At 42.0% G+C, this 27,684-nt stretch overlaps 1 protein-coding gene across 2 annotated transcripts in view; it reads right to left on the reverse strand.

Annotated features, from left to right (window-relative positions):
- Positions 1 to 27,684, reverse strand: part of ARID5B (AT-rich interaction domain 5B) — a 192,786-nt gene that overhangs the window by 143,334 nt on the left and 21,768 nt on the right. For both annotated transcript variants that reach the window (XM_082222314.1, XM_082222313.1), the window contains exon 3: positions 15,723 to 15,948. In XM_082222314.1, coding sequence (XP_082078440.1) covers positions 15,723 to 15,948 — 226 coding nt within the window. The remainder of the gene's footprint in view (positions 1 to 15,722; positions 15,949 to 27,684) is intronic.

The following is a 27,684-nucleotide window of genomic DNA, read 5'->3' on the forward strand; positions in this document are numbered from 1 at the left end:
ACCTTATCCTTTAATTTTTCAAAGCTCTGCAACCTCCAATTATCTCCGATTTTTTCTATTATTTCCCAATATTTCGGCCATCCGGCCTCCATATTGGGTTTTTTCCGAGCCTTGGCCTCTATTGGTGACAACCACCTCGGGGTCTTACTTTCCAATAAGTCTTTGTATTTCATCCAGACCATGAAAATTGCTTTCCTGACAATATGGTTTTTGAACATTCCATGTGTTTTTACCTTGCCATACCACAAATACGCATGCCAGCCTAACGAGTTATTGAAGCCTTCCAGATCTAGGACATCTGTGTTCTCTAATAAAATCCAATCTTTCATCCAGCAGAAGGCTGCAGCTTCGTAGTATAACCTTAAGTCTGGCAGGGCAAACCCCCCTCTCTCTTTTGCATCAGTTAGTATTTTAAGCTTAATTCGGGGCTTTTTGCCCTGCCAAACAAACTTTGAAATATCCTTCTGCCACTTTCTAAAACATTCCACTCTGTCCACGATCTGCAAGGTTTGAAACAAAAACAACATCTTTGGCAAAACGTTCATTTTTACAGCCGCAATTCGGCCCAGCAAGGAAAGCTTCAATCGTGACCAAGTTTCTAAATCTTTCTTAATTTCTAACCAGCATTTCTCATAGTTATCCTTAAACAAGTTCAAATTTTTAGGCGTCAAGTTTACCCCCAGGTATTTCACCTTCTTAACCACAACTAACTCTGTTTCCTTCTGAAACCCCTCTATTTCTAAAGGAGTCAAGTTTTTCCCCAAAACTTTAGTTTTTTGTTTGTTCAACTTAAATCCTGCCACCCGACCAAATTCTTGTATCAGTTCCAAAACTCTTTTTGTACTAGATTCTGGCTCCTGTAATGTTATTACTAAGTCATCTGCAAATGCTTTCAGTTTATATTGTTTCACTCCGACCGTGATCCCCTGTATTTGCCGGTCCCTCCTAATCATGTTCAGCAGAACCTCCAGGACTGATATAAATAGTAGGGGGGATAGGGGGCACCCCTGGCGTGTTCCTTTTTCAATATGGAACTCCTCTGTCACCACATTGTTCACTATCAACTTAGCTTTTTGTTCTGAATAAATTGCTTCTATACCATTTTCAAACCCTCGTCCCACTCCCATCCCTTCCAAGTTTTTCTTCATAAATTTCCAAGAAATATTGTCAAAGGCCTTCTCAGCATCAATAAAGATTAACACTGCTTTGGTGTTAATATTTGTTTGTAAAAGTTCCAGAATATCGATAATATTCCGAGTATTGTCAAACAAATGCCTGCCAGGAAGAAAGCCTGCTTGGTCCTTATGAATTACTTCATTTAAAACCTTTTTCAATCTACTTGCCAAGATGTCTGCAAATATTTTATAATCCACATTTAGGAGTGAGATGGGACGGTAGTTCCTAAGTTGAGTCTTTTCAGTTTCCACTTTGGATATCAATGTGATGAAAGCTTCTTTCCACGTTTCCGGTGCCCTTCCTCCCCCCATAATCTGATTGCAAACCTCCATTAATGGTAGGGTCAAATAGTCTTTTAATATCTTATAGTATTTGGAGGTAAGCCCATCTGGGCCTGGAGATTTGCCCAGCTGCATATTCTGAATGGCATCCTCAATTTCCTGTTGTGTTATTTTACAGTTCAAGATTGATCTCTTCTCCTGGGACAGTTCTGGTAAACCATTGAGTTTCAAAAATTGTTCCATCTCAGACATTTCCTCAGGCCCTTGTGTGTACAGCTTTTTGAAATATTTCTGGAAACACTTTCTAATTTCACATGGTTTCTGGATATTTTTCCCTTCCACCTCTAGATTGGTAATGTAATTAAGTTTCTGTCTTTTTTTCAACTGCCATGCCAGCAGTTTCCCACATTTGTTTGCTGACTCAAAGGATCTTTGTCTCATTTGTTTAATTTTCCATTCCACTTCTTGATTTATCAATTTCAAATATTGTGCCTGATGGAATTTAATTTCTCGCAAGATCTCTTTGGATTTTGGTTTAGATCTCAACCTTTTCTCTCCATCTCTTATCTTCTCTAATATTTTATCCTTTTTCCCATTCCAGAGTTTTTTCTTAATTGTGTTTTGTTGTATCAGAAACCCCCTCATTACAGCTTTGCTGGCGTCCCAGATTGTTCTTTTTTCCACTGAAGTGTTCAAGTTAATTTCAAAATAGTCCTTTAAAGTTTTTTGGGCCTTCTTTACGATCTCTTGATCTCTAAAGAGGGTGTCATTCATTTTCCATCTGAAGGAACCGGCTGGAGTAAATCTCAATTCCATTTTCAGGGCGTTATGGTCGGAGCAAGTCTTTGGGCAGATTTCCACTCTTGTAGTCCTCGGTGCCAGCCCTCTGGTTGTCCAAATTTGGTCGATTCTCGTCCATGATGAGTGGGCCTCAGAAAAGAAAGTTCCCTCTCTACCTAGGGGGTTCCTTGTCCGCCAAATGTCAATCAAATCCATATTGTCTGTCAGTTCAAAAAAAGTTTTCGGTAGTCTGCCGTCCTTAGTTATTTGATTTTGTGACTTATCCATCAAAGTGGAGACCACCCCATTCATGTCTCCCATCATAATGATGTTCGAATAGTCCAGATAGTCCAGTAGTGTCTCATGTAGCTTCTTGTAAAATTCTGCTTTCCCCTCATTTGGAGCATAAATTCCTAATATCAAAACTTTTTCTCCTTGAGATTGTATTTCGATTGCCAAGATTCTCCCTTGTTCATCTTTAAACAAAAATTTCGGTGCTAGGTTCTCCTTTGCGTAGATCACCAGGCCCCTCTTTTTTACTTTGTCTGATGAAATAAATTCTTGGCCTAATCTTTTGTTAATTAGTACTTTCCTATGGAGCCTAGTCACGTGCGTTTCTTGCAAGCAGATTATATCCAAATTTTCCTTTTTCAAAATATGAAAGATCCTTTTTCGTTTTTCCGGGGAATTTGCGCCATTAATGTTCCAACTGTACAGCTGCAGAGACATCCTGTACCAATCTGTTGTTGCTCTTTATGGGGTATCCACCTTTTTGTCCGGGTCCGAGGGAGATGGTGTTGGATCCAGTCCAGGCTGTGGCGGAGGCCAAGGAACTGCTATTCCCTTCTGAAGATCTTCTCCATTGTCGTGCAGGAACTTCTGGTTGTCCTCTTTTGTCTTAATTCTAACCTTCTTTCCTTTGTATTTAAATGATAAGCCTTGTGGGAACTCCCACCTGTAAGGTATTCCGTTGCCTCTCAAAAGTCTTGCTAGGTCAGTGTAGATGGCTCTGAGATCCAGTAGTTGTTTTGGTATATCTTTATAAATTTCCGCTCTTCTATCCTGGATCTCAAGTGATTTGTTAAAATGAAGGTCAAGTATTTTGTCTCTCTCCTGTTTAGTCCTTAGGATGATCAGGCAGTCTCTGGGTCTGTCCTTTCTGGTAACACTTCCCAGTCTAAATGCCGTTGTTATTTTAAATTCTACTGTCAAAAAGCCAGTCAAATCTTCTTTTTCAATCTCTGGGATAGAGCGTAATCTTAAATTATTTTCCCTGTTTCTCAACTCCACCATAGACAGGTAGGCCTGCTGGTCACTAATGTGCTTGTGTAGTGGCCTTACCTCTCCTTTCAGTTCATCCACTTTTTGAATTGCTTGGTCAGCTTTTTCGTTTGCAGCTTCGGCCAGTTTCCGGTTCTCAGACGTAGCGTCTTTTAGATTCCCAATTGTTTGTGAGTGCTGTGCCACTTGTTCAGATAGCTTTGTAATGGAGGATGTGGCTAAGTCAATTTTTGCTGTTTGGTCATCAACCTTCTTATTTAAAATTGCAAATTGTTGTAGCATCTCCTTCAGAAGTGCATCGGATCCACCTGCAGCCATATCCTCTGTTGCTGGTTGTTCAGCTTCCTTAGGTTCAGCTGTTGTTGAAGGTTCAGTTCCCTTCAATTCAGCTACTGTTGGAAGTTCAATTCCCTTCAATACAGCGGGGACTGATGATCTACGTGACTGAGAAGTCAGAGTTGTTTGCACAAGCTGGCCTTTTGTTGCTTTCGCTTTTGCAGACCTTGTTTTCGGTTGGCCACTCATTCCCCACCTGTCTATGAGTCAAGGTCAAGCTGTCAAAAGTTCCATGAGAAGGACAGGCCTCAGTGTAGATAACGACGGCGGAGAGACAAAACAAAGTTAGTTCCCAAGGAATTGTAAATCCCAATCTCCACTAGAGGGAGTACAGTTGGAGGGAGTACAGTTGGAGTTCAGGAAGGAAGGAAGAAAGTTATGGTCGCCATTAAAGTTCCTGCAGCTAAATAGTTTTCCAATAGTCCTTAAAACTTTTTCCACTGACAGAGCCCTTCCAAAGTTGCCACAAGTATCACCTCTCAAGGCGCAGGATACAGTTACTTAGTTATATAGTCCAAAATTGCCTCTATGTATCTGTTTCAGTTTTATAAATTGTATCAGCAAAAGACATTCTTTTCCCCTGCCACCCCGAGGCTGGGTCTTGAACTTTACAGTCTGCCAAAGGAGAAGGTTCCCAAATTACTTCCACACTATAAAGTAAACTAATAAAAAAACATGCCTTTCATTTCAATCCTCAGTACTGTCAGACGCATAATGCTTCCACTTTAAAAATCCTTTTTCACTGCGTCCAGCCTGTCAGTTCCTTTGCCTTTGATCTGCAAGCTTTGCCGGAAGACGGACTTCCTGTTTCTCGTCACTCCGCTTTCAGCCAAATTCAAGATCTTAAAAATCTTAAAGGTCTTAAAATTGTAAAGTCCCAATTACTCACGGATTGTAATTTTCCAAATTTGAAGGTTTCAGGAAGAAAGGTCAGCGCTGATCGGCAACAGCAGCGCGGCTTCGCTCCGTTGACTGCGAAATGACCCTCAGTGCCGCTACCCCCTCCGCGATCCGGAGCCCCGTTACGGGGTCCCTTCAACGTTTTAGGGGCTGCTTCTTGCACCCGCCAGGTCTCGGGACCACAGGCTTCTACCACCTGTGGTTTTCCTAAGTGGGTCTCCGCTTCGCCGTAGCGGACGACCCGTTTTCAGCGGAGCTCCCCTCTCCTTACAAGGAGCAGGCAGCCATTACCGAGCGCGCCGCCTCCGGAAGTCAGTTGTGTGTTTTTTTTAAAGTACACGTTCTCATTGTTTGACTTCATATGATATAATATTGTACCAGTGATTTACTACACACTGGTCTTGCAAGGCTGTCCACTAATCCAGGTTTGGTTTAGCTTTCCTGTCAGCCTGTACTCTTCATCTCAGTTCTTATTCATCCATTTTACTGTAGTCATTAATAATTATCCCTGTAACAAAGAACTCGTTTAAATAAATATAAAAGTCTTAAATAAATACTTCCACAGCAAGAGCCCATAATATTCCACCAGGAGTTCTGACACCATTTCAAAATCATTGGAGTACAAACTCATGACAAGGAAGGATCAAATGACAATTAAGGACTAATATACAGGATAGTAAATACAGTAAAGCAATGTTATTTATTGCAAGACAGCTCTGTAATAGTAAGGTTATCTTGATGTTACCAAAGACAGCAAACCAACTAAAATCTGATAAATATGGTCACAGAACACCAATAGTTTTTAATTACTTGCTTTATTACCCTATTTTTATAATGAAACAGGGCTATGCTAATGCATGTGGGTTGCAATTTCTCAAAGTCGTTTATGTTACATCTGTTAAGTTTGTAAGCGTAATTGTACAATACTGGTATTACAAGACTACTAGGCAATTGCACATACCTGTTTAATCAGGAATATTCAATCAACTTCAGTTTATGACGAGGATTACACCCTCTGTCCTACCAGTATACTTTAAGCAAAACCAGTTTTCTTACAGGTATTTCAACAGAGAAAAAAGTAGTTTCACATTTAAGGGCACGGTCCAGACAAAGCTGTGTGCTTTGTGTGAAATCTTACTGATTTCAGCTGGAGAAGGCTAACGAAATGCTCCAGCTGGCCCATTGAAACCAATGAAGCTTAAAGTGCTTATCATGGCCTTCTTTCTAGTCCAACAACACGTGTGTGTGTGTGTGTGTGTGTGTGTGTGTGTGTGTATACACACACACACACAGCCTAGAAACTACAAACTGAATTATAGGGGTAGAAAGGAAACAAACATTGGATATAATGAAGGTCCTGCATAAGTCAATAGCAATATATTGCAGCTTGCGAGCTCCATCTAAATCAAGCTAGAAGGTAAAACAATATATTCAGGTGTGTATTTACATTCCTTGAAAAATCAGAGATGGTAAAGTTAAGTGCAGCGGGGCAGAGGGGTGTCCACTCCAATATTCCAAGCCCATTCCCTGAATTTTCCATTTTTATTTTTTAAAGTTTCTAGTCCTTTTATTTGTGGTAAACTAACCAGTTGCTCAGCAAGAAGTAAACTTGCTCCAACCTTCTTACATTTTCAACCAATGATTACAAAGACACTGTGATGTATGACACTGTATCAAGTATGAACTTGATGGTGCTCTTTTAAGGAATTTTGGAGAGATCAGTTAATTACATAGTGATTTCCTCATCACTTCAATTTAAACATATTACACCATTTGAATTTATGCTGCACCATTTTGCACTGCTTATGAGGCTCTGCCAGTATGCCACTAAGTCTGCCCCCATCACAAAAGTGTTGGCTGTGGGTCAGGGTCAGGGTCAGGGTCAATGTAAATGTATCTTAACGTGTTTGGCTTTTACTCTGTTTTGCTGCAGGTTTTATACTTTTGTTCCCACTCCAGGCCTTTGGAATAGGTTAGGCTTTAAATCAAGATAAATGATAATGCAAACAAAATATTAGCACACCAAGAATTCATATCTTGTGTAATTTACAGACGAGAACAGTTTGGAAGGATGTCAAAACAGGAGATTAAATACTGACTCTATCAATTTGATGAGCTCAGCTTGATGAGCAAAACATGGTAGGCTGAACTTTCTCCCTCAATGATTTCATATCACAAACTGAAAAGGGGCTTCAGACAAGACAATAAGTAGGCCATCTAGGGCCAGTCAAGGGCAAATTTTTCAGCAGGTTTAAATATACTACCACTGCCATGGGTGTTGAAACTCATGAAATATTGCATCCCTGGAGAAGCTAAAAATCAACAGTACTTGAATCATCCAAATTCTCACTAGGCAACTGAGTAGTCCAGGGGGGTTCAAAGAGCACATGGCCAAACATAAACCACAGGCAAATCCTGCCAGTCGCTTTGGTTTGAAGGTACAGTTGTGGCCCTGAAAAATCTGGGGGTGGGGAAAGTTAACTAACCTTCATAACAAGACAGAAAATACTACTTGGGTGAAACCTATAGAGATCATAAAACCACATGTTAACTGCTTCTTTGGAGTTTCACTATCACTGGGTCAAGGACTTGATTCATGTTGTATTGTATATAGCCTAGTGCTATCCAAGGTCCTTTAACTGAAGGCATCCAGGGATTGGAATTGAGACCTTCTGCATGCAAGTATTTGTGCTCCTACTGAACTATTGCCTCCATAGATGTCCAGGTTGTCCTACCATCATCTTGTGATTTCAGGGCTATTCTACAAGGTCCAGACTTACGTGCTACAAACACATTTATTGAATGATAGCATTAACTTGATGCCATAGAATTCTGACTGTTACACTTAACAGAATGAAGAGATGTAGAATAAGCAAAAAAAAAAAAAATGTTAAGGGACAGGAAGCAAGATCGCCTGCGAAAAATGGAGAGAAAAACTGAAGCAGAAAATGGGGGGAGAGAAAGGAGACTCAGTTGACCACAGATGCCTAGCACATGTCTACCATGTTACTGTGTACAGACATCTCCCCATAAACTTAAGCCTTGCAACAATTACACACACACACACACACACACACACACACACACACACACACAAAATATCTGGTGAAATTTCAGGTACCCCACACCTGTTTAATCCTAGCCATTGACTGCCAACCCAAAGAAGAAACATTTACAGCTCCTATATGCAGGCGCAGACTTTGACAAATAGAAGACAGGAGCATAAACTCAAGCCTATGAGCTCCACAAATGGTGGAGCAGCTACCAAGAAGCCTTTTTATGTACATTTGGTGTTCAACGTGATGCATGGATGGTACAATCAATTAAACAGGCACCAGCAGTTTAAAGAGAAGGTGGTCTCTGAGGTATTTATAGTCCAAACAAATTCTGAATTCTGAATATCAACAAGAGCAGCACTGCTGGATCAGGCCAAAGGCTTACCTCGTCCAGCATCCTGTGGCCAGATTCCTATGGGAAGCTCACAAGCAAGACCCAAGTGCCAACAGCATTCTCCCCATTGTGGAAGAAACATATCTATAGCATACAATGTGAAGCAACATTTTAAAAACAAACACACTACATTAGTCCAAAAGAGACAAAACAAAAACCCCAGTAAATTGAAACCGGTGACTCCTATCCATATTATTACAGCAGTTCTATTTGTATGCGGTCCTTTACAAAAGAGTTGGTGAAAAGACACCACAGATCCACCAAAACTTGATGAGGGTTTTGATAAGAGTAACAAAATCTAAAGAAAGTAAAATACATTGGGGTGGGGGAGCTAAATGGGAGGAGAAAAAGAAGTTATTTTAAAATGGATGACTTACTAGTGAATCACCCAAAGAAAGAACCAAACTCCATGGGAGACATTCAGCTGAGCAGAAAATCAATGTGTTGAGTTAAACCACAAGATTTAGATTGAAAAAGGAATGTGATAAAGGAGAAATGAAAGAATCATTGTAAGTCCTAAAGACAACAACAAGGAGGACAAATGCTGATGCCTCCGGCACCGAATCAGAGACTAGTGCGCACAGATAAAAAAAAAATATCTCGACAAATCGGTACATGAAACTATTAAAACCACATATAGAATTTGGGGGGTTGCTTGGGCTAGGCCCAAGGCACAAATGCTCTCAGCATTGGGTCAGTCAGACACTATCTGGCAGCCTAGGCTTACTCCATGGTGTGGTCTATTGATGGAGGGGTGCTCTCCCCAAGAAGGCTTGCTGGGCACCCATCTTCATGTCATTTTGGCACCAGGTGAGGCCCTATTTAGAAATTTATTAGGCTATTTAGTTCCCTGCTTGTTGCTTTATATTTGTTTTATTTCTGCCAGCTGCTTTCATGCAGCTCTTTTTATATAGTACCATGTTTATTAGTGAAGTCTAGAAGTGGGACATTTGTACACTGTTTTCTCAGAAAAGCTCAAAAGAAGGAACTGTTGACAATACTCATAACAGACATATTTAAATCAGTGGACTTAAGATACAATGTATGGACTGAGCAGCATGCATGATATGACAATATATTTTTATAAACTGAAGTGCATTCATAAATAATCTATTTTACAAGTCTGCCAAGGGGGAGGAGAACCCATAACTGCCACTATGAGCTCACTGGAGAAAGGGTGGAATAAAAAATGCAGTAAACAAACATACTTATGCAAACATGGTTTTCTGAGAACATTAAAAAGCAATTAAAGAAGCCAGTTTCAATTTGCAAAACTAAGGGCAGTCAGCTCATTAAACTATGGAAATAGTTAACTATTAGTTCAATTTAACAGCTCCACTTTAAACCAATCAAACAATTACAACAAACAATTACAGCGATTAAAACAAACAAGCATATGCAATATCTCAGCAGAGGGACAAAACACCCAAGGAGTTTTGTGGTACCTTAAAAACTAACAAGTGTGTCACGGACGAGTTCAGATGCTGTGGGCAAGAACCCATAAAAAGTAGAGTCAAGAATATGAAAGTTCAATGCACAACAAAGGGGTTAGCCTTCCTCAAGGACAGAGCCGAAGGGTCTAGTATTGATAGAGTGGTGGTTGTCGGGGCATTTAATAAACACAGTAGCTTCTCACAATTAACTAAGCCATTTGCCTGCAAAATCAGCTTAAAACTTGTTACTGAGAGCAAGAGAACAATGCCACCAACAGTAAAACCCAGGGAGACTGCCAACGACTGTCCAATTCAAAAACCCAGTTTTCAAATCTGCAGCTAAGGAAACAACCCATCAGTCTACTCATTAAAGTATTAATTTACTCCAACTGATCATTAGACAGAACATGGATATTATGATTTATTTATACATTATTAGGAATCTATTTTACATAATGGGTGAAGGGTTGTTGGTTTTTGCACTTTCTTTCTTTAGCTTTCTTATCACTCTGAAGAGAGGTCAAGAATAGAAAGAGAAAGTTATAAAACATGGTCAGAGCAGGGTCTAACAATTCCACTTCACATTAACCTGTTTGCAGACACATTTCGGTGTCAGGTACCTGTGGCACGATAGGAATAATTTAAGCCAATGTTCATTCAATTTATGATTTATTTCTTTTTAATGAAAAAAATACTTGTCACAAATGAGCAGCTAAGTGGTTGTTTATAGGCCTGGTCTTGTGTGTGCGAGCAGCTACCAGTTAACAGGTAAGAAACTAACGTCTAATGATTTGCTGTGCAACGTCCAAGGCACAGCCACACAGCCCTATCTAAAAGGGTGCGATGATAGCCCTGGATACAATGACAACCTCTATAAATTTACATACTGGGTTAGTTTAGTAGCTGAATCCTACTTTAGTGATTGAATCAGCCTTGTTCTGCCTGTGCCCTCAATTTCCTAACCTAGACAACCCATAGTTTGCCATAACATTAAAACCAGCAAACTATGGCTTGAGCTTGCTCACCAAATGAGAAGTGGAATCCCACTTCCAATTGTGACGTTGGACCGCAAGCACAACCCACACTTTGCTGCGATGCTGTTTTGCCATGATGTCCAAACCAACATACAGAATATGCTCACATGCTGATAACTGGTTTTCTGTCTCTTTTACATATACAGATGGAGCAATCATTACAGGCTAAAACAAAGTACGAAACCCAGTTTGTGACACCAGTGTGGGGTACCTCAAAGGGGGGCGGGAAGAAGGAATGTGCATTTTCCACAAGAGGATTCACACCATTTTTAAGCTGAAACACCAGAGAAACTGTGGTGCAGACATATCCTCAACTTCTGAACCAGAGATATCATGGACTTTTGTCTGAACCCACATAAGTAACAATTTTCAATGAAAACCAAACAAATATGTGAGTTTAAGCTGGTGTCGTGCTGAAATCAGCGATCAAATTTCTAGAAATTTTTCCTCCTCTACGGAAGAGGCTTTGATTTTTATGCCTATTTCTCATGGTGGATGTAAGGTTGAGCTTCTCTTGCTCTTGAGAGATGGCAGAAGACTTCCAGCAGATGTTTCTCCAGCCTTCCCAATTGCCTGTAATTCCTGATCTTAAAAAGCCCCAGTGGGAGAAGTTGCCCTGCAACGTCTTCCTCTCAACCTTTATTTGGGGGAGACGAGACCGGTACAGTCAACGACTTTCTTTTTAAGGGAAGCACAAATCGTTGGAGAACTACAGGCCACTGCAGAGATGCTTTGCGGAATGAAAGAAAAGTCATTTACAAAAAGACCCCTTGGCCACCTTGAAAATAAGCTATACAGAACAAAAGCTACACCCCACCCCTGAGAATTTCTCCAAAATTTTCTTTCCCCCAGCATAATGTTAAATTTCTCTTCTCGTAAACCCATGGAGAATATTCAGAAGTGTGGGGACACACACACACCACAAGACAAATATTTGGCACAGCACGAGTTCAAACGGCACAAAGGGGGGTTAAACTGGCTATACTACAGCACCCCAATAAATTGAGCCCTTGAGAGCTAAATTATGTAATTCCCCTACACCTCTTCCTAACCATCTCAGTTCTGAATCCTCTGTCTTTTTTTCTTTTTCTAAAGGCATGTTTGGCGATGAAGCCATTCATAACTGCCTATCCACAGACAGTTTGTGGTGGTGTAATTGACAGTGAGCCCACTGCAAAAAAATAATAAAAATGAAAATGCTGTTTTAATAACCTTATCCTAAAACACATTTTGTTGTATGCCTCAAAGGGTTTCAATAAAAAAAACTCCAACCTGCAGAGACATATTTTCTTGGCTTAAACACCAATCCAGAGGATATAAATGTAGTCCAGCTATAATGACATATTTATAGGCCTATAAAGCTTACACTACAGCTTTCATACTTCACTTAAAGGAACTCTGTAAGAAGCAGTGTTATATAAAATAATTTGATTTTCCCCTTTTGCAGACGGTAGACCAAGCAATGAAGATACATATGTATTTTTCAAAAAATCAACTTCCCCATCTTTAATAGACACGTTTGCACTGCATAGTTGCGAAAAAATCTGGAAAATGAATAACCCATCAGTCAGCTATTTTCTTCTGCTTTACCAAATATGGATATGCAAGTTCATTTGCTTTTTTAAAAAAAACCCCTTTCAATGATTTTTAAAACAAAAACAAAGCAAAACAAAAACCCACACAACTAAAGGCCCTACAAGTGAGTGATTTAATCAGACCAATTCTTCTGGAAAAACAGGTTCCCATGCTCATTATGAATAATACATTCCACAACCAAATCTATTTTTATCTGCACAGTATTGTTGCTTTTCTGTTATTTTGATAAACAAATGAAAGAAATAGCCTTATTTATGCACACCAATCCACAACGCCCTTACTACAAAGTTGCGCCTTGGACTTGGATGAGATTTCTCTGAAGTAAAGGAACAGAGGGGGACAGGGGCTAGGCCAGACCTTTTACCTCACGGGTAGCCAATGTGCTGTCCTCCTGATAAAACTCCCATTATGCCTGATCATTGGCCACACTGGCTAAGGCTGGATAGAAGTCATAGTCCAAACCAAAGGACACAGAGAGCACAGCAGCCATTTTGGGGGCCACAATCTCGCGCGGGTCACCGCCCCACAAGATGGCATCCTGGTTTTCCACCTCAAAATGTTGGATGGTATGCAGTATTGGGGGGAAGGGGAAGACACACCACATTGGCTATCCCTGCTTTAGTTTATTTTCGTGTTAAATAAAGAGGAGCTAGCCCACGTTGCTGCCTCCAGCTTGTCTCCCAATAACCCACAACAACAGGACCTGGTGTCTTTCATTGTCCCTGTTCCCTGACACCTTGCCTTTATCTCCTGATTCCCATCCCTTGCTTCTTTAAGCCTCCAGCACTAGCGGAACAAATTTATTCCTCAATAATGCAGGGGATGCCGCAACTATTAATTAGAATGGAGCGCAAGGGGCAGGGGGCTCCACTAAAACTCGAGACCCCAAGGTCCACCACTGCATGCAACATCTATCATGCTTCTGAAGGAAAGTTATACTCAGATGAATGTATACCGATTGCATAAAGGTAAAGGTATCCCTACCCGTACGGGCCAGTCGTGACCGACTCTAGGGTTGCGTGCTCATCTCGCTAAAGAGGCCGGGAGCCGGTGCCGTCTGAAGACACTTCCGGGTCACGTGGCCAGCGTGACAAAGCTGCAACTGGCGAACCAGCACAGCACACGGAAACGCCGTTTACCTTCCCGCTATAAAGCGGTACCTATTTATCTACTTGTACTTAGGGGTGCTTTCGAACTGCTAGGTGGGCAGGAGCTGGGACCGAACAATGGGAGCTCACCCCGCTGCGGGGATTCGAACCGCCGGCCATGCGATTGGCAAGTCCTAGGCACTGAGGTTTTACCCACAGTGCCACCGATTGCATAGCAGCCACACAATTCTCAGACTGTTGGAGGTAGCATCAGTTTGTGTGAAGTCTCGACAAATATCCAGACTCGCTGCAGCTACAGAGCCGTGATTCTATACGCATTTACGGTGCAATGACTACCCTAAAGTAAACCCCATGGAACTCAGTGGGCTTACTCTCAGCTCAATGTGTATAGGACGGCCGCCATATTTGGAAGCACCTACCACAAGGGCTTAGAACCTGCTTCTAAGTAAGCATGCCAGAACACACAGTACTGCTTCCCAGATTTAACAGATGCAGTTGGGAGCTCTCAATCCCAGCTACCGGGCACGATCCAGAAAAAGATAAACACCCTTAAGGCTAATTAAAATAGGACATGTGCTAATACCAGAAGGGCTTAAGGTGCACCCAGCCCAGGGCTATGTGCACTTTATTAACATTAAATTTCCTGGCAGCAAAGATTCTGTACCAAGAACACTTGGATTCTGCGCCCTCTATGAATTACGCGAATTTGGCTAAATTACATTATTTTGCATAATTTATTATGGCTTTTCTAAATGTATTTTATATAAAATATATGCATTTTAAACACAAGTTGATGCATTTCTCTCTTTTTGAGCCGAGAACTGCACCACAAAGAATGAAATCCAAGGGGTGACTATGTTCTAATCTGCACATTAGAACAAGAGATGAAAATCACGTCGGTTTGCCATGGAATTTCCAAAGAACGGCCTCCTCAAATGCCCTTGATGCAACAGTGCATGTACAGATTCTAAGCGGGGCACACTGGTAGCCTAATAACAAATTGCAAGACCCTGCACAGACTGTCCCTGGTCTAAATACCGCTAAAGAAATGTATACTTTATATAGATACAGTATATATAGATATATAACTTCCTGTCAACAATGCTACATCTATTTATACCCAGTAACAACTTAACCTTGTATTCAATACACGCCGAAGGCAATTGTCTCACCGGGATGGCAAGGCATGCGTTTTCACTTTTAATTTCTTATCTCCTATTTATGGCTTACCCTTGGAGCTATTTAAACATCACCTTTTCAAAAACAAAAACAACTGGGCAGGTACAGCTTCTTGCAACTCAACTGTGGAATCAATACACTTCCCCTTCTGTAATGCGCAGGACAGGGGTGGGAGTGATAAAATCTATGATGCGCATCCAAAGAACTGCACAAGTAGGTCAAGACACTGTGTTGGTGTGTTCTGGACATCCCAGCACTCTGAAGGGGGCTTCTGTTGTAGAAATGGCAGGCATCAACGATACAGCTGAAACTACTGAAACTGAGGGGACTTTCAGCAACAATGGGTTCATTAGGGATGGTGTACGACATAGAATAACTTTTTATTATGTCTCGTGTTGATCAGTGGGAAGGAACCCGGGCCACAAAAAAACACCTTGGTTCAGCTTTTTCTACAGATTCTTTTTGCCATGTTGGATCCCAGAGCAAAAGAGAAACAGATAGTTCTACGGGACCCATCATTCCTTGAAGTCAAAGTGTGTGACCATCAAGTTACATGGTATCTAGGACCGGCCCTAATATTAGGCAGAGCAAGGTGGCCACCTCAGGTGGCTGGAACATGTGGGGTGGGCAACAGTGACATCCTCCTGATCCCCCAAAGCAATCTGGCCATTCCTGTGCCTTGGAGGACAGAGCTGCATGTGTCCTGCAACCTGCTTCCCTTGAGGGTGGTGAAGGATGCCGTCCTGTCACCAGTGTTGAAGTAGCCATTAACTTCAGTCTAGTCAAGTTCTGTGCACGGAATGGGACGCCTCGGGTCTTACACTGGCTCTGACAAGATGACATCGAAGGAGCTACTTTAGGCATGCCTAGTAGGGTTATTTTAAAACTCCCCACCCCCCATCTTTGCCCTGCTGACCCCTCGAGCAATATTACAACCTGATGTCGGAAGCTCCTTATATAGCAGCTTGATGTATAATACTGCGTGTGCAGAGGGGGATGAGCTTTATTTGAGGTACACAATCACAAAGAGACCTTGGGGTAGCGGAGATGGTTGCCAGATTCTTTAGATCCCAGCCACATGCCTCTTTATCCAACAGACAAGCGCAATGGAAAAGTTGTCCAGCCAAGAGTCACAGCACCCATCACATAGGTGAACTGTGTACTTACCAAGGTCAGCCTTTTCCTTCAAAATGTCTCTAAAGTTGAGGCCGCTGTTGTGTGTGGTTTGCCTGAACCTGCCCAGCGCTTCCTTCTGGCCATTCTTTCCCAGTTCTGTAGGTCTAATGGCTTCACCCCGGAGTCCACGTTTCCATTTGGAGAAATCTGCCTGGGCCCATTTGGCCAAGTCTTCGAGCTTCACTGTGACCTTCTCTGAAGCAGCAACAACTTCATCCTGCAAGAGACAACCAAGAGAGGGTCACATTTGGCTCCGCAATACACGGCAAAGGTTATTGCTCTGAGTCTGTGACGTCTGCTCACAGCCATTTCGATAAAGCTTTTGCCAGGTTCATTTTCACCACCACTGAAACAGAGCATCCTAACCCAAGAGGAGATCGGTAAATTTGTGGGTGCGTGCTTTTGTGTGAAATAACTTTTCCTGTACCTCTTCCTCTTTCGCTTTCTCAGACACATTCACGCACATCACCTACACAGTGCTCAGAAATAGCATTCACATACCAACAACAATTTCATAGGGTGGCCACCAGTTAAATACCAAAAAGAGGCAATGCACCACAACAAAGAAAGGGCAATAAGCGAGTGCAGATTTTAATAAAACCTACTTTCTACATAGAGGTGCAAATTTGGAAAAAAACAACTATCATTAAAATGGAAATACAATGCGTCTCACCACACTGGGGGAAAGTTACCAGGTGACCTGCTCAACAGATGTTCATTCTTGATGGGAAACCTCAAGGCCTCTGGCTCTCCCTTCCTGCAATTATTCTATCTGCAAACCAGACTTGGACCAGATAGTTCTTGGAGAAGATTCCTTCAAACAGAGGTCTTGTCTCCAAGGGTCCTTCTCATGTAGGAAAGTCCTCTGCAAAGTAGGGCACCAGGCCACTCTACCAGAAGTGGCTCGCTGGGTGGGGTGGAGCTGCTACTCTAGTTTCCTGTTAGGTGGGTCCCTGTTGCTCACCAGGATGGAGGGAGCAAAGGAGGTGGTGGGGAAGTTGACATCTGCTTGTGCCCGCTACACAACAGACAAGCTAAAAGTTGATAAACACCATTTCTGTCTACTGCTTCCACCCAACACCACACAAACTCATCTGTCCCTAGGTTAATATGCTGACACTTTTGCTTTAAAGTTTTGAGTGGTTGGAATGCTCATAAACATTCTGTGACATCTTGGCAGCTGAGCCCATGGCTACAAAGGTCTTAATTCAATATATTGAAGCAAGAGCTCTTACAGCCAATTGCTACAGAGATTTTTTCAAAGATTGCAGCATTTTACTTTGGTTATTTCTTCCTTTGCCAAGTCGATTTGATCGGGGAGGGAGTAAATTGGCAAAAGCACTATTCCACAAATCTGTGTGTTTTCTGCTTTAATCTGATCCCGCATTCAAATACGTCTATAGTAAATGCCTTAAAAGATTAAGCTGGCTTTTCATCATCAATAGATATAGCAACATCACATCTGTGGATATTTTCATTTTTAGTGGATCTGTTATTTAAGCCAACTTTTTACATGATAAAAAAATATATACTGTACAGTGGTACCTCTAGTTACGAACTTAATTCGTTCCGGAGGTCCATTCTTAATCTGAAACTATTATTAACTAGAGGTGTGCTTTCGCTAATGAGGCTTCTTGCTGCTGCTGTGCCACCGGCACACAATTTCCATTCTCATCCTGGGGCAAAGTTCTCAGCTCGAGGTAACTCTTCCAGGTTAGCGGAGTTTGTAACCTGAAGCGTTTGAAACCTGAGGTATTTGTAACTCGAGGTACCACTGTATATCAGGCAGAGCTGGCCCAATCATGAGGCTGCTTCAGGCACCAGAAGTCCCCCAAACAGCATGCCCATAGGTACCCCACCAACTCCTTCTTCGCCTCTGCCATTGGTGGAGAAGCATCGCGGCCATCGGTGCCAATTTTAGGAAGGATGGCGAAATTCTTGCAGAGCACTCAAGATTTCACATGGTTTTGGGTGAAATCTCACCCCAAATCGGTGTGCCCTTGCTCAAATTTGGCACTGATGGCGCTGCTGCTTCTCTGTCAGCAGCAGATGGGGCAGGGCATGGGGCAGTGACTAAAGTGGGTATATGGTGGCAGGAGCAGCAGGGCCAAACAGCACTTCCTGATTCACCTCAAGCGGCAAAATAGGATGTGCCTCCCCTGATATCTAGAAAGAAATTCAAAATCAGGAGATATATACATATATTCTGGGCACTGCCTTAAGTGCACTTTTTGAAAATGCAATTAACCTGCAAAGGTTAAAAAAAAAAATCATAGCCAGATGACTAATGGTTCTAGCTAGTCCTCACATAAATGATCTTAAGCAAATATGGGATTCCTGGAACTCTGACTCACTAGAAAATTCCTCTGTTTATGGTACAGTTTCCCTGGCTTATATACAAATATTGAATTTAAGTCTTATCCCAAAAACTAAATGAAACTGTGATGTAATCCCAAAAGAAATACTACAGAAATTCTACAAGTTTCCTACCAAAAGAAACTGGCACATTCTCAGGTTTCCTGCACATGTTTTCAAGATCAGAAACTAACAATACTCCCCCCTGCCCACATCCCTCCTGCCTTTAAACATATATTTTATAGAAAAGCTGCTTAAATTTAGTTGAGCCTGCAGAGAATACACATGAAATAAGTACCTCTCTCTCTTTTAAAAATTATCATAACAGATCGTGTTACAACATAGAAAACATGAAATAAGCGCTTTGAGCTGTAACCTTCCAGGAAAAATACCAGCTCGTTTCACCCATGATGAATAAGCAAAACTGTGTTTTACAGAACTCAGAAAGGTAGTAAAGGAGCAAAATGCTATAGTGGCAAAACCAATATTCCATGATTTAAGTCGGACACTTGAAACAATCAGGATGCAGAAACTCAGGGAGTGCTGAGGAGTCAGTGATTTTAATGGAGTAACTCTAGAATAAATTAACTGGGGATTTGTAGCTTCAAATCAACCTGCCTTGCATTCATTATTGAACTAATGCACATGAAGTGCTTTGAACTCCCAAACAGGCGGAATAATGGAAAATATTATTATTATTATTAAGATTACATCCTATGTGTTTTGTTGCAACTTCAAAATTCCACCTCATATTTTTATCTTGCCCTTTCCCCCAGGAACTCTTCTGGTAGCAGCCATGGGGTTTATCCCCATATTATCCTCACTACAAATGTGTAAAGTAGGTTCATGATCATTATAGTCCATTCCATCTAGGGCAAATGGGGCATTGCCCCACCACCATCTGCCTGCCTTCTTACTTACAACCAGTCAGGGAGTGGCTGTCATAGCTCCTGGCCTTACCTGCTGCTTGGACTCTCTGTCTACTCCCTACCAGTTGCAAAGGGGACCAGCCAACACTACTCACAGCTAAAATATGGGACTGGCCCAACGATAAACAATATGGGTCATCACTGAATGGGGATTTGACTCTGGGCCTCTGTGGCCCAACTCAAAAACGTTCTGTCCACCACCCCTAGGATGGACTACGTGTGGCACTCCAGATATGGCTTAATTCCACTCCCATCAGCCCCAGCCAGCATGGCCAATGGGCAGGGATGATACAAGCTGTAGTTCAGTAATATCTGGAGGGTACCATGTTAAGCACCCTGCCTCGCATCATACCCTCCAACGTCCTATTCCATCTGACTGGGTTGTCACTTTGAAGGCCATACTGGGGCAGCTTCCAACACATATAAAAACGTAACATTGAACATTTAAAAACTTCCCTATACAGGGCTGCCTTCAGATGTCTTCTAAAGCTTGTACAGTTACTTATCTCCTTGGGTCGGGGGCTGCATACCTCCAACATTTCTCCGATGAAATTAAGGACATCCCAAGGAAAAGCGGGACATTCCAGGATCAAATCAGAAACCAGGACAGCTTTTGTCTGTTCTTGGGAAGTAGGGACACTTGGAGGATCTGTTACACTATACTGCATAATGCTTTGTATACAGCAGATAATAATAATAATTTATTATTTATACCCCGCCCATATGGCTGGGTTTCCCCAGCCACTCTGGGCGGCTTCCAACAGAACACTAAAATACAATAACTTATTAAACATTAAAAGCTTCCCTAAACAGCAGCAGCTGACAGTGGGGTAGGGTAGAAGCACTCAGGTGACCTTCCAGCAGGTGAGTCACCACTGCCAACCACGAGGTGCAGGATGGTGGTGAGATCGGCACAGTGCAACGGTTACGGCCAATCCACTCCAGCGCTCCTGCCAATGCATTTGCACCATGCCACCCGCCCCAGCACCTTGCCTCTCCCCCGCCAGGCAAGTGCCTCTGCCCCACCACACCATCTGCCCCATGCATGGCTCACTCATGCATGTGCAAACCCTTGAGTGCAAGCTCCCTGAGTCAGCCCCATTGGAAAACAATGCTTTCGAGGCTACAAACGTTCTACCTCCAGTGTCCTATCTCTGGTGGCCCATCCAGCCATGCAAATCATCACCTGATGTTACATCAGCAAGTGATGAAGATACATGACTGTGAATCAGCCCTCGGACAAGGCAAAAAGGAGACACGGTTGTTATTACAAAAGGATAAAGGCATGAACTGGCTCCCATCTGTTTTAACACATGCATTCCTCTGGTAATAAGATATTGCTTAACGGCCAACCAAATGAAGAAAACATGGGGGAGGGCTATTATGAGAGGTTACCCCCAGGACTTTTGCTTTTGGGGAGGGAAAGCGGCTTAAAACACACACACACACACACACACACACAAACACCATTCCCCCATTTTGTGAATCAAAATGTTTGAACAAGGAGTCATCTCCTGCTAGATATCGATCAAATATTTGGTCAAAAATAAAAGGCAAGATTGAGGGCTTAGGATACAGTAGAGGTACATTTTCTATGATCTTCGACTAAACCGTGGAAACAGTGCCTTAACTTTCTGTCTGTATTAAATGTCGGTAATCTTGTCAACACTGCAAAGTATGTTGCAATGGGTACCTAGAGAGTTGGCAGAGCACAGTATCTAAAAGCACAATAATGTGTGAGCTGGCACTTCCATTCCTTGATAATATCTCACCTCAGCCACTGACTTGCTAAGCAGCCTCAGTCCAGCCACTATGATCTCAGACTCAACCCCCTTCTGTCTAACATTATGGGGATAACAATACTGCCCCTACTTCAAATGGGTGTTGTAAGAATTGTACAAGATTAGGTTGGGGAGCCTGTGACCCCCACACCTCAGATGTTGCTGGACTACAACTGACCTGTGGTCACCCTGGTTGGGGCTGGTGGTGAGAGTTTAAGTACAACAACATCATTATTATTACAGTATTGTTGTTATTTATATACCGCCATTCATCCGAAGATCCCAGGTCAGTTCAAAATATAGGTTCCCATCTCTTGCTTTAGATAGTGTGTGTAAAGGGCTTTTACCACTTTTTAAAAAAAGCACTAAAAATGCTAATTATTAACTAACTTGTTTGTGGTAATTAGAATCAACATCTTGTTCTCTCTTCTTTGTCACAGTTCTCATAAATTACTGCTATAAATTACCATTATTTGATCAATATTTAACCAAGTCAGTTGATCAAACATTGTCTGAAAAGATAGCCCGTGCTACCTACAGTCCCTGCCCACCCCAGAAAGAACCATCATCTGTTGCATACATTAATGTCTTATATGTTCTCATTCTATAATGTATGAAGCAAACTTAATGGGCCAAGGTGCCGCAAACACACACACACACACACACACACACACATGCACACACAGCATTTTAAGGACCCTCTGCGTAAGATCGTCTGTCTGTGCACAATTAAGCATCAGCTTTTTGAAAACGCTCAGCAATGCACAGGTTATGATAAGCAGCTATTTTTCATAAAACTCAGAGATCCAGATCAAATGTGGCCTTGGTTAAAGTGCTCTTTTCCAAAGTAGCTGTTATGACCAAATTATTATTGCTTCCATTACCAGTTTGTTCACATCCTTTCCAAGAATTGCTATGACTAACTTTTGGTTGGCATTCAAAGCAAGCAAAGCAAACAATTTAATAACCAAAAGACAAGTACAATCATTACTACATCATCAATGAATAATCCTGTTATTGAGAATACAACCTTTATACTCATAGACTCTGAGACACACAAAGTACACACAGAGACTATAAACTCTGTACTGCCGTGAAAATAACTATTTCCCTTCTCCTACCAGCTCAACACACACTCCCTGCCAAATTTATTTCGTAATACATTCATGGTTTAGTTGAGAAATCTAATAAAAAGTGGAACCTTGAAATATCAGAAGCTACATAAAAGTACAGAGCCATTCGCACCACACATTTAAAGCAATACTAGTACAGTGGTACCTCGGGTTAAGAACTTAATTCGTTCTGGAGGTCTGTTCTTAACCTGAAACTGTTCTTAACCTGAAGCACCACGTTAGCTAATGGGGCCTCCCTGCTGCCGCTGTGCCGCCGCTGCACAATTTCTGTTCTCATCCTGAAGCAAAGTTCTTAACCTGAGGTAATATTTCTGGGTTAGCGGAGTCTGTAACCTGAAGCGTATGTAACCTGAAGCGTATGTAACCTGAGGAACCACTGTACCTCACTTCAACAGGCACTGCTTCCCCCAAAGAATCCTGGGAACTGTAGTTTGTCATGGGTGCTAGGAGTTGCTAAAAGGTAAAGGACTCCTGACAGTTAAGTGCAGTCGCAGACAACTCTGGGGTTGTGGTGCTCATCTCACTTTACAGGCCGAGGGAGCCGGCGTTTTGTCCGCCAACAGTTTTTCCGGGTCATGTGGTCAGCATGGCTAAGCCGCTTCTGGGCAAACCAGAGCAGCGCACAGAAACGCTGTTTACCTTCCCACCAGAGTGGTACCTATTTATCTACTTGCACTTTTGGTGTGCTTTCGAATTGCTAGGTTGGCAGGAGCAGGGACCGAGCAATGGGAGCTCACCCCGTTGCGGATATTCAAACTGCCAACCTTCTGATCGGCAAGCCCAAAAAACAACAACAGCATAAATTAATATGTCAAAATCTGCAACCCATCTTCTGAATTAAAATATAGATAGATTTGCCATTCTCAAACTCATTTTATGATAAATTATTTTATATAAATCTTTGGGAGGCTTTGCCCAAGTGAAAAAAAAGATTGCAACATTTGTCTCTGTGTGCTAATCTATCTGAATCTAGAAGTCCCTGTTGCAACACAGTGCAACAATGAGGTCTGCTGAAATGTGACTTGTCAAATGGGCTCATCAATCAATAAGTGAAGGTTGACTTTGTTAGAAGTATGGTAGTGCATTTTTATTTGCCAGGAAGTTAATTTTAGAATCCCCATCATTTTTATTTATTTTTTAAGCATGATCTACACACTAGGAGTCATGAGACCAGTGTTCACGTGTGTTTAGCTTTTTAGAAAGCTGTAGTTTTAAGCACAGTGGTAACAAAATCTAGGGTTTTCAAATTCACCTTCAAATTAATCCTTCTGGAATTTCACATTTCTTTTAATTATTAATCCAAAATCAAGGCCTACACCTCAGAATATGGCAAAGCAAACACTATGAGTGTAGAATGTGTATGATTTGTGGTCAGCCACACTGCATCAGCATTCTGGTGTGATTTGTGCGCATCCCCGGGGATTATACAGAGGGCTAGATCCAGCGCAGCCCTTCCACAAATACTCCTTTCCATTCATGGAATGGCCCTTCCTGTCCACAGAGGGGGCTTTGATCAAATGGAAGTTCACACTCAAAGAAGGGCTGGGAGGCAATGCCTGCCTATTTCCTCTTTCCCCACAACTTCCTGTGCCACCTCCCTCAGCATTCCAGAAGAAGACCCTCCAAGTGCCCTATTTTCCAGGGCCAGTCCCAGATTTACAGAAGCCGTCCCAGTTTCTGTTTTGATCCTGGAATGTCCTTAGGACATCCCTATTTTCATCGGAGAAATGTTGGAGAGTATGGAGTTATGCGATCCCTGAGCAAAGAAGATAAGTAACTATACAACCTTTAGAAGACATCTGAAGGCAGCCCTCTATAGGGAAGGTTTTTTTTAAAAAAAAAGAAGTTTAATGTTCTATTATGTTTTTATATATACTGGAAGCCCTCCAGAGTGGCTGGGGCAAGCCAGACAGATGTGTGGGGTATAAATAACAAAACAAGAAACAACAACCATTATTATTGTTATTATTGAATAGGATGTTCCTGCTTTCATTGGAGCAATGTTGGAGGGTATGCAGAAAGTCACCCACCCTCTAAAGCAGTGGTTCCCAATTAGGGGTCTGGGGACCCTTGAGGGTTTGTGGAACGCACCCAGGGGGGTCTGCAGTCTCATCCCTTGCCTCCCCCCAACTATTTTTTTGTCATTTTTGCATAGTAATATTTTTATGGTCTGTTTTTTAGTTTGCCAAAAATCCTTTGCTTATCACGGGCTACCTCACATTTTGTTCAGAAAATTGCTTTGCTGAGGTAACTACCAAAGTTTTCGAAAGTAGGGGGTCCTTGGCTTGGCTTTTGAAAAATAGGGGGTCCTCAGTAATTAGCTAATTGGGAACCACTGCTCTAAAGTAAGTGGGAGGAACAAGCTTCCGTAAGGGAAACCTGATGAAAATTGCCAAGAGCGGGAACCTCTGCATAGAGTTCCACTCGTGAACCTCATGTTCCAACCCATTATGCATGATTACTAGGTTTGCACAGCCATGATGAGCCCCCACGGGAAGGTTGTGGGTAAACGGTGCATTCCCGACCTCACCTACAAAACATGGGAAGAGAGATGAGGACCAGGCCATTCGAAGGCTTTGTAAGCATAAATCAAATCCTTCGGAGCATGGGAATTAATTAAAATCTTTAAAATTAGCCATCTTGCTAGGATACAAAACCAGAAACATTTAGGATTGGCAGCAGCTAAAGCATTTCAGGTACTACGGTTATTACAAGCATCTTGTAGGCAAATAATTATTTTGTCTAATTGCCTATTTAGACTGAAGATTATGCTGCTAAAAAATTACTAATTATCTTCAGGTATGAGAAATACAGCATCCCTCTGGTACTATAATGTTCCAAGTTTTCTTCTTGTTCTAAATATGCTGTGAAAAGGCGAAACTACAATCAGGGCTGTAGGTATTCTCAGGGACTGTGAGCTGTTCAGTCTCTAGTTATTTAAATGCCATTTAACATGCTGAGAATCTCAAGGTTCCTCCAGATGACCTGTTTATTGAGCATTCATGCTGATCTGCTTGCACAAAGCTTATTCAGAAGTTAGACTGCATCTGGTCTTTACTGACTATTTGTTTTGATTTGTTTGCAGGTCTGTTATGACAGTGAGCATTTGTCCTGCACGCATCCTGAATAGCTTGTGGGGTGTTTATACGTCTTCCTGCTGGGCATTTGCTCATCCCACACTTTTCAATGCATTTCTGCATCACTTTCCAAACTGCAAAAAGACTGGTTCTTTTTTTAAATATAGAATTTGTTGTGGCAAGGTGACACAGCCCTGTAATCTACTTTGATTGTGCAAACCTAAAGTTCCAGTATGCACTCAAATCCATCCCGCACAATAGTGATAGTCTGGATATACTTTCAGCTTCTTTTCTGCCCCCTCCCATCCCCATTTCTTTGGCAAAGCAGTTCTCTATCCCTCGTGACCCCAGGGGAAAGTGTGAAAGTGTGTGTGTGTGTGTGTGTGTGTGTGTGTGTGTGTGTGTAATCAGTATCTATATGCCTATGGAGAATGATGTTCTCTGGGTGGATTACAAACAACTTAAACAACAAAATAAAATAATCATTAAAGAAGAATAAATGCAGTTTACAAATTCCAGTTACTGTCTGTAAAAGTAGTCACCCATGACCATTGCACATATCTCCTCCCACATTTCACACCTAATACCTTTGGCACTAAATGACAAGCAGCTGCTATGGATTCCATGCCGCTAAATAAAAAATATGATCTAGCAACTTACCAAAAGCTCCATCTGTACTATCCATTTAAAGCAGTATCATATCTAAACAGTCAAGGCTTCCTCCCACAATGAATCCTGGGAACTGTAGTTTGTTAAGAGTGCTGAGTGTTGGTAAAAGCCTTCTATTCCTCTTGCCTGACTTGACATAGGGGAGATTGTGGATGGGTGAGAGAGGGACCTGGCCAGGAACCCAGGGAGATGATAAAGAGACCTCCAGTTCTGGGGCAGGATTGTCCAAGTCCAATGGTCCCTCGGGGTTATTGGAGCAGACCCTCCAAGTGTCCCTATTTTCCAGGCCCGGATTTACAAAAGCCGTCCTAGTTTCTGATTTGATCCCGGAATGTCCCACTTTTTATTAGGGCGTCCTAAATGTTGGAGGGTATGGAATAGGATGTCCCTATTTTCGTCAGAGAAACGATGGAGGGTATGTTGGAGCCATGTGGAGATCTTCTGGAGGGTCCTGCTCACCTTGCTCCTCAACAGAGAAGACCTCAGGTTTGAAATCTGGGCAGGGCTGCACTCTGACCGAGAATCTGAGCTTTTAGAGATCAATATTTTTTAAAAAATGAACATTCCACTGCTGCTGCAATTACCAACAGCAACACAGCACAAATGGGACCACTGTGCAGTTTCAGGGAGTTTTGTTTAGAGTCTTGCAACCATACAGACCAACAACAAGGCCCCATCAGAGGCACGAACTTCCCACTTTTAACTTAATGGGGTGTTAACTTCAAAGCCTGTGTGTGACCATTTCAATGTCAGGCAATTAAGACTCCCTAAAATACAAACACTCAGCTTGAGTCATTAAAGGAAACATAAAGAGGCAGCTAAACCCAATTTATTTTCGACTCCAATGGGTCCACACGGAGGTGAGAAAGCCTTGAATGTAACAAACAAAAAAGCGGGGGGCGGGGGACACACCCAATAACCCTCAAACAAAAATTGCTAAAGGAAAGTGTACATATTTACTCACTGAACAGCTACTAATCTTCCCATTTGAAGTTAAAGGACTTTTCACTGTCACAAGCAAAATACAAATGACAGATCACTTGCATTCGCTTTAATGCACAAGACAAAACATGCCGCAGATATAAGAGTGGCCTCTTATTGTGGATTATTTGACAAGATAGGCATTAAGCTGGCTAGCAACAATGTACTCGCGTTGCATAATCACTTAAAGGCCGCGAGGAAGTACAAATCAACCCTTTTGCAGAACTTCACCTTAAACACCAACCATGTAATTTTGGGCATGGCGCCTCTTGACGTAGTATTATTTTTTCCCTTAACTCCGTTCACCCTGGGCTTGGCTTCAAAGCCTATGGAAATAAATGGAAAACATCCCCATACATTTCAACTACCCCTGTTTTCCCGGGGAGAGTCCTAGTTCCTCACTTCCTTATATTCATCCCTTGAATATCACTGTCCCGATGTTGCCTTTTGGGGATACTTTGAGAGTGGTTTATAAGAGCATTTTGTCAATGTATTGGGACAAGACATACGCCACCTTGGCAGGTTTCAACATGCTGTCTCTGGTCTTTCAAAGGGAAACTATTAAATGCACAAACAGGGGGAGACTTTGGTAACAGGGCTCCCTGGGTGAAGACATATATATTTGTGCTCCCACCCCCTAAATATATCTTATTTTCACAATAATTCCTTTTGGTGCAGTTGCTTTTTATGGATCTTCTCAGTAGGTACCCATACAAATATAGGTATCATTAACATTATCATTATTTTTGCACCCCCTCAACTTGGTGCCCTGTGTGGAGGAACTGCCCACACTGCCCTAAATCTGCTTCGGGCACACAACATGTAAATGCACATGTGTGAATATATACAGGGCAATTATATCTTTCCAGTAAATCCTGAAGACAAACAATCCTCTCTGCTTTAAATTCATGGGACTAGACCCAGCTTGGAGCTAAGCTGATTCTTAGTAACTTGTCTGCCACAGACAAGTGGCATTGCTAGCCCACTGTTTCAGATAAAACGCACATGTAAACATGCCTACCCAGAGA

The sequence above is a fragment of the Podarcis vaucheri genome, assembly GCF_965113315.1.
Source record: "Podarcis vaucheri genome assembly, chromosome: 5".
In the NCBI taxonomy this organism is placed as follows: domain Eukaryota; kingdom Metazoa; phylum Chordata; class Lepidosauria; order Squamata; family Lacertidae; genus Podarcis; species Podarcis vaucheri.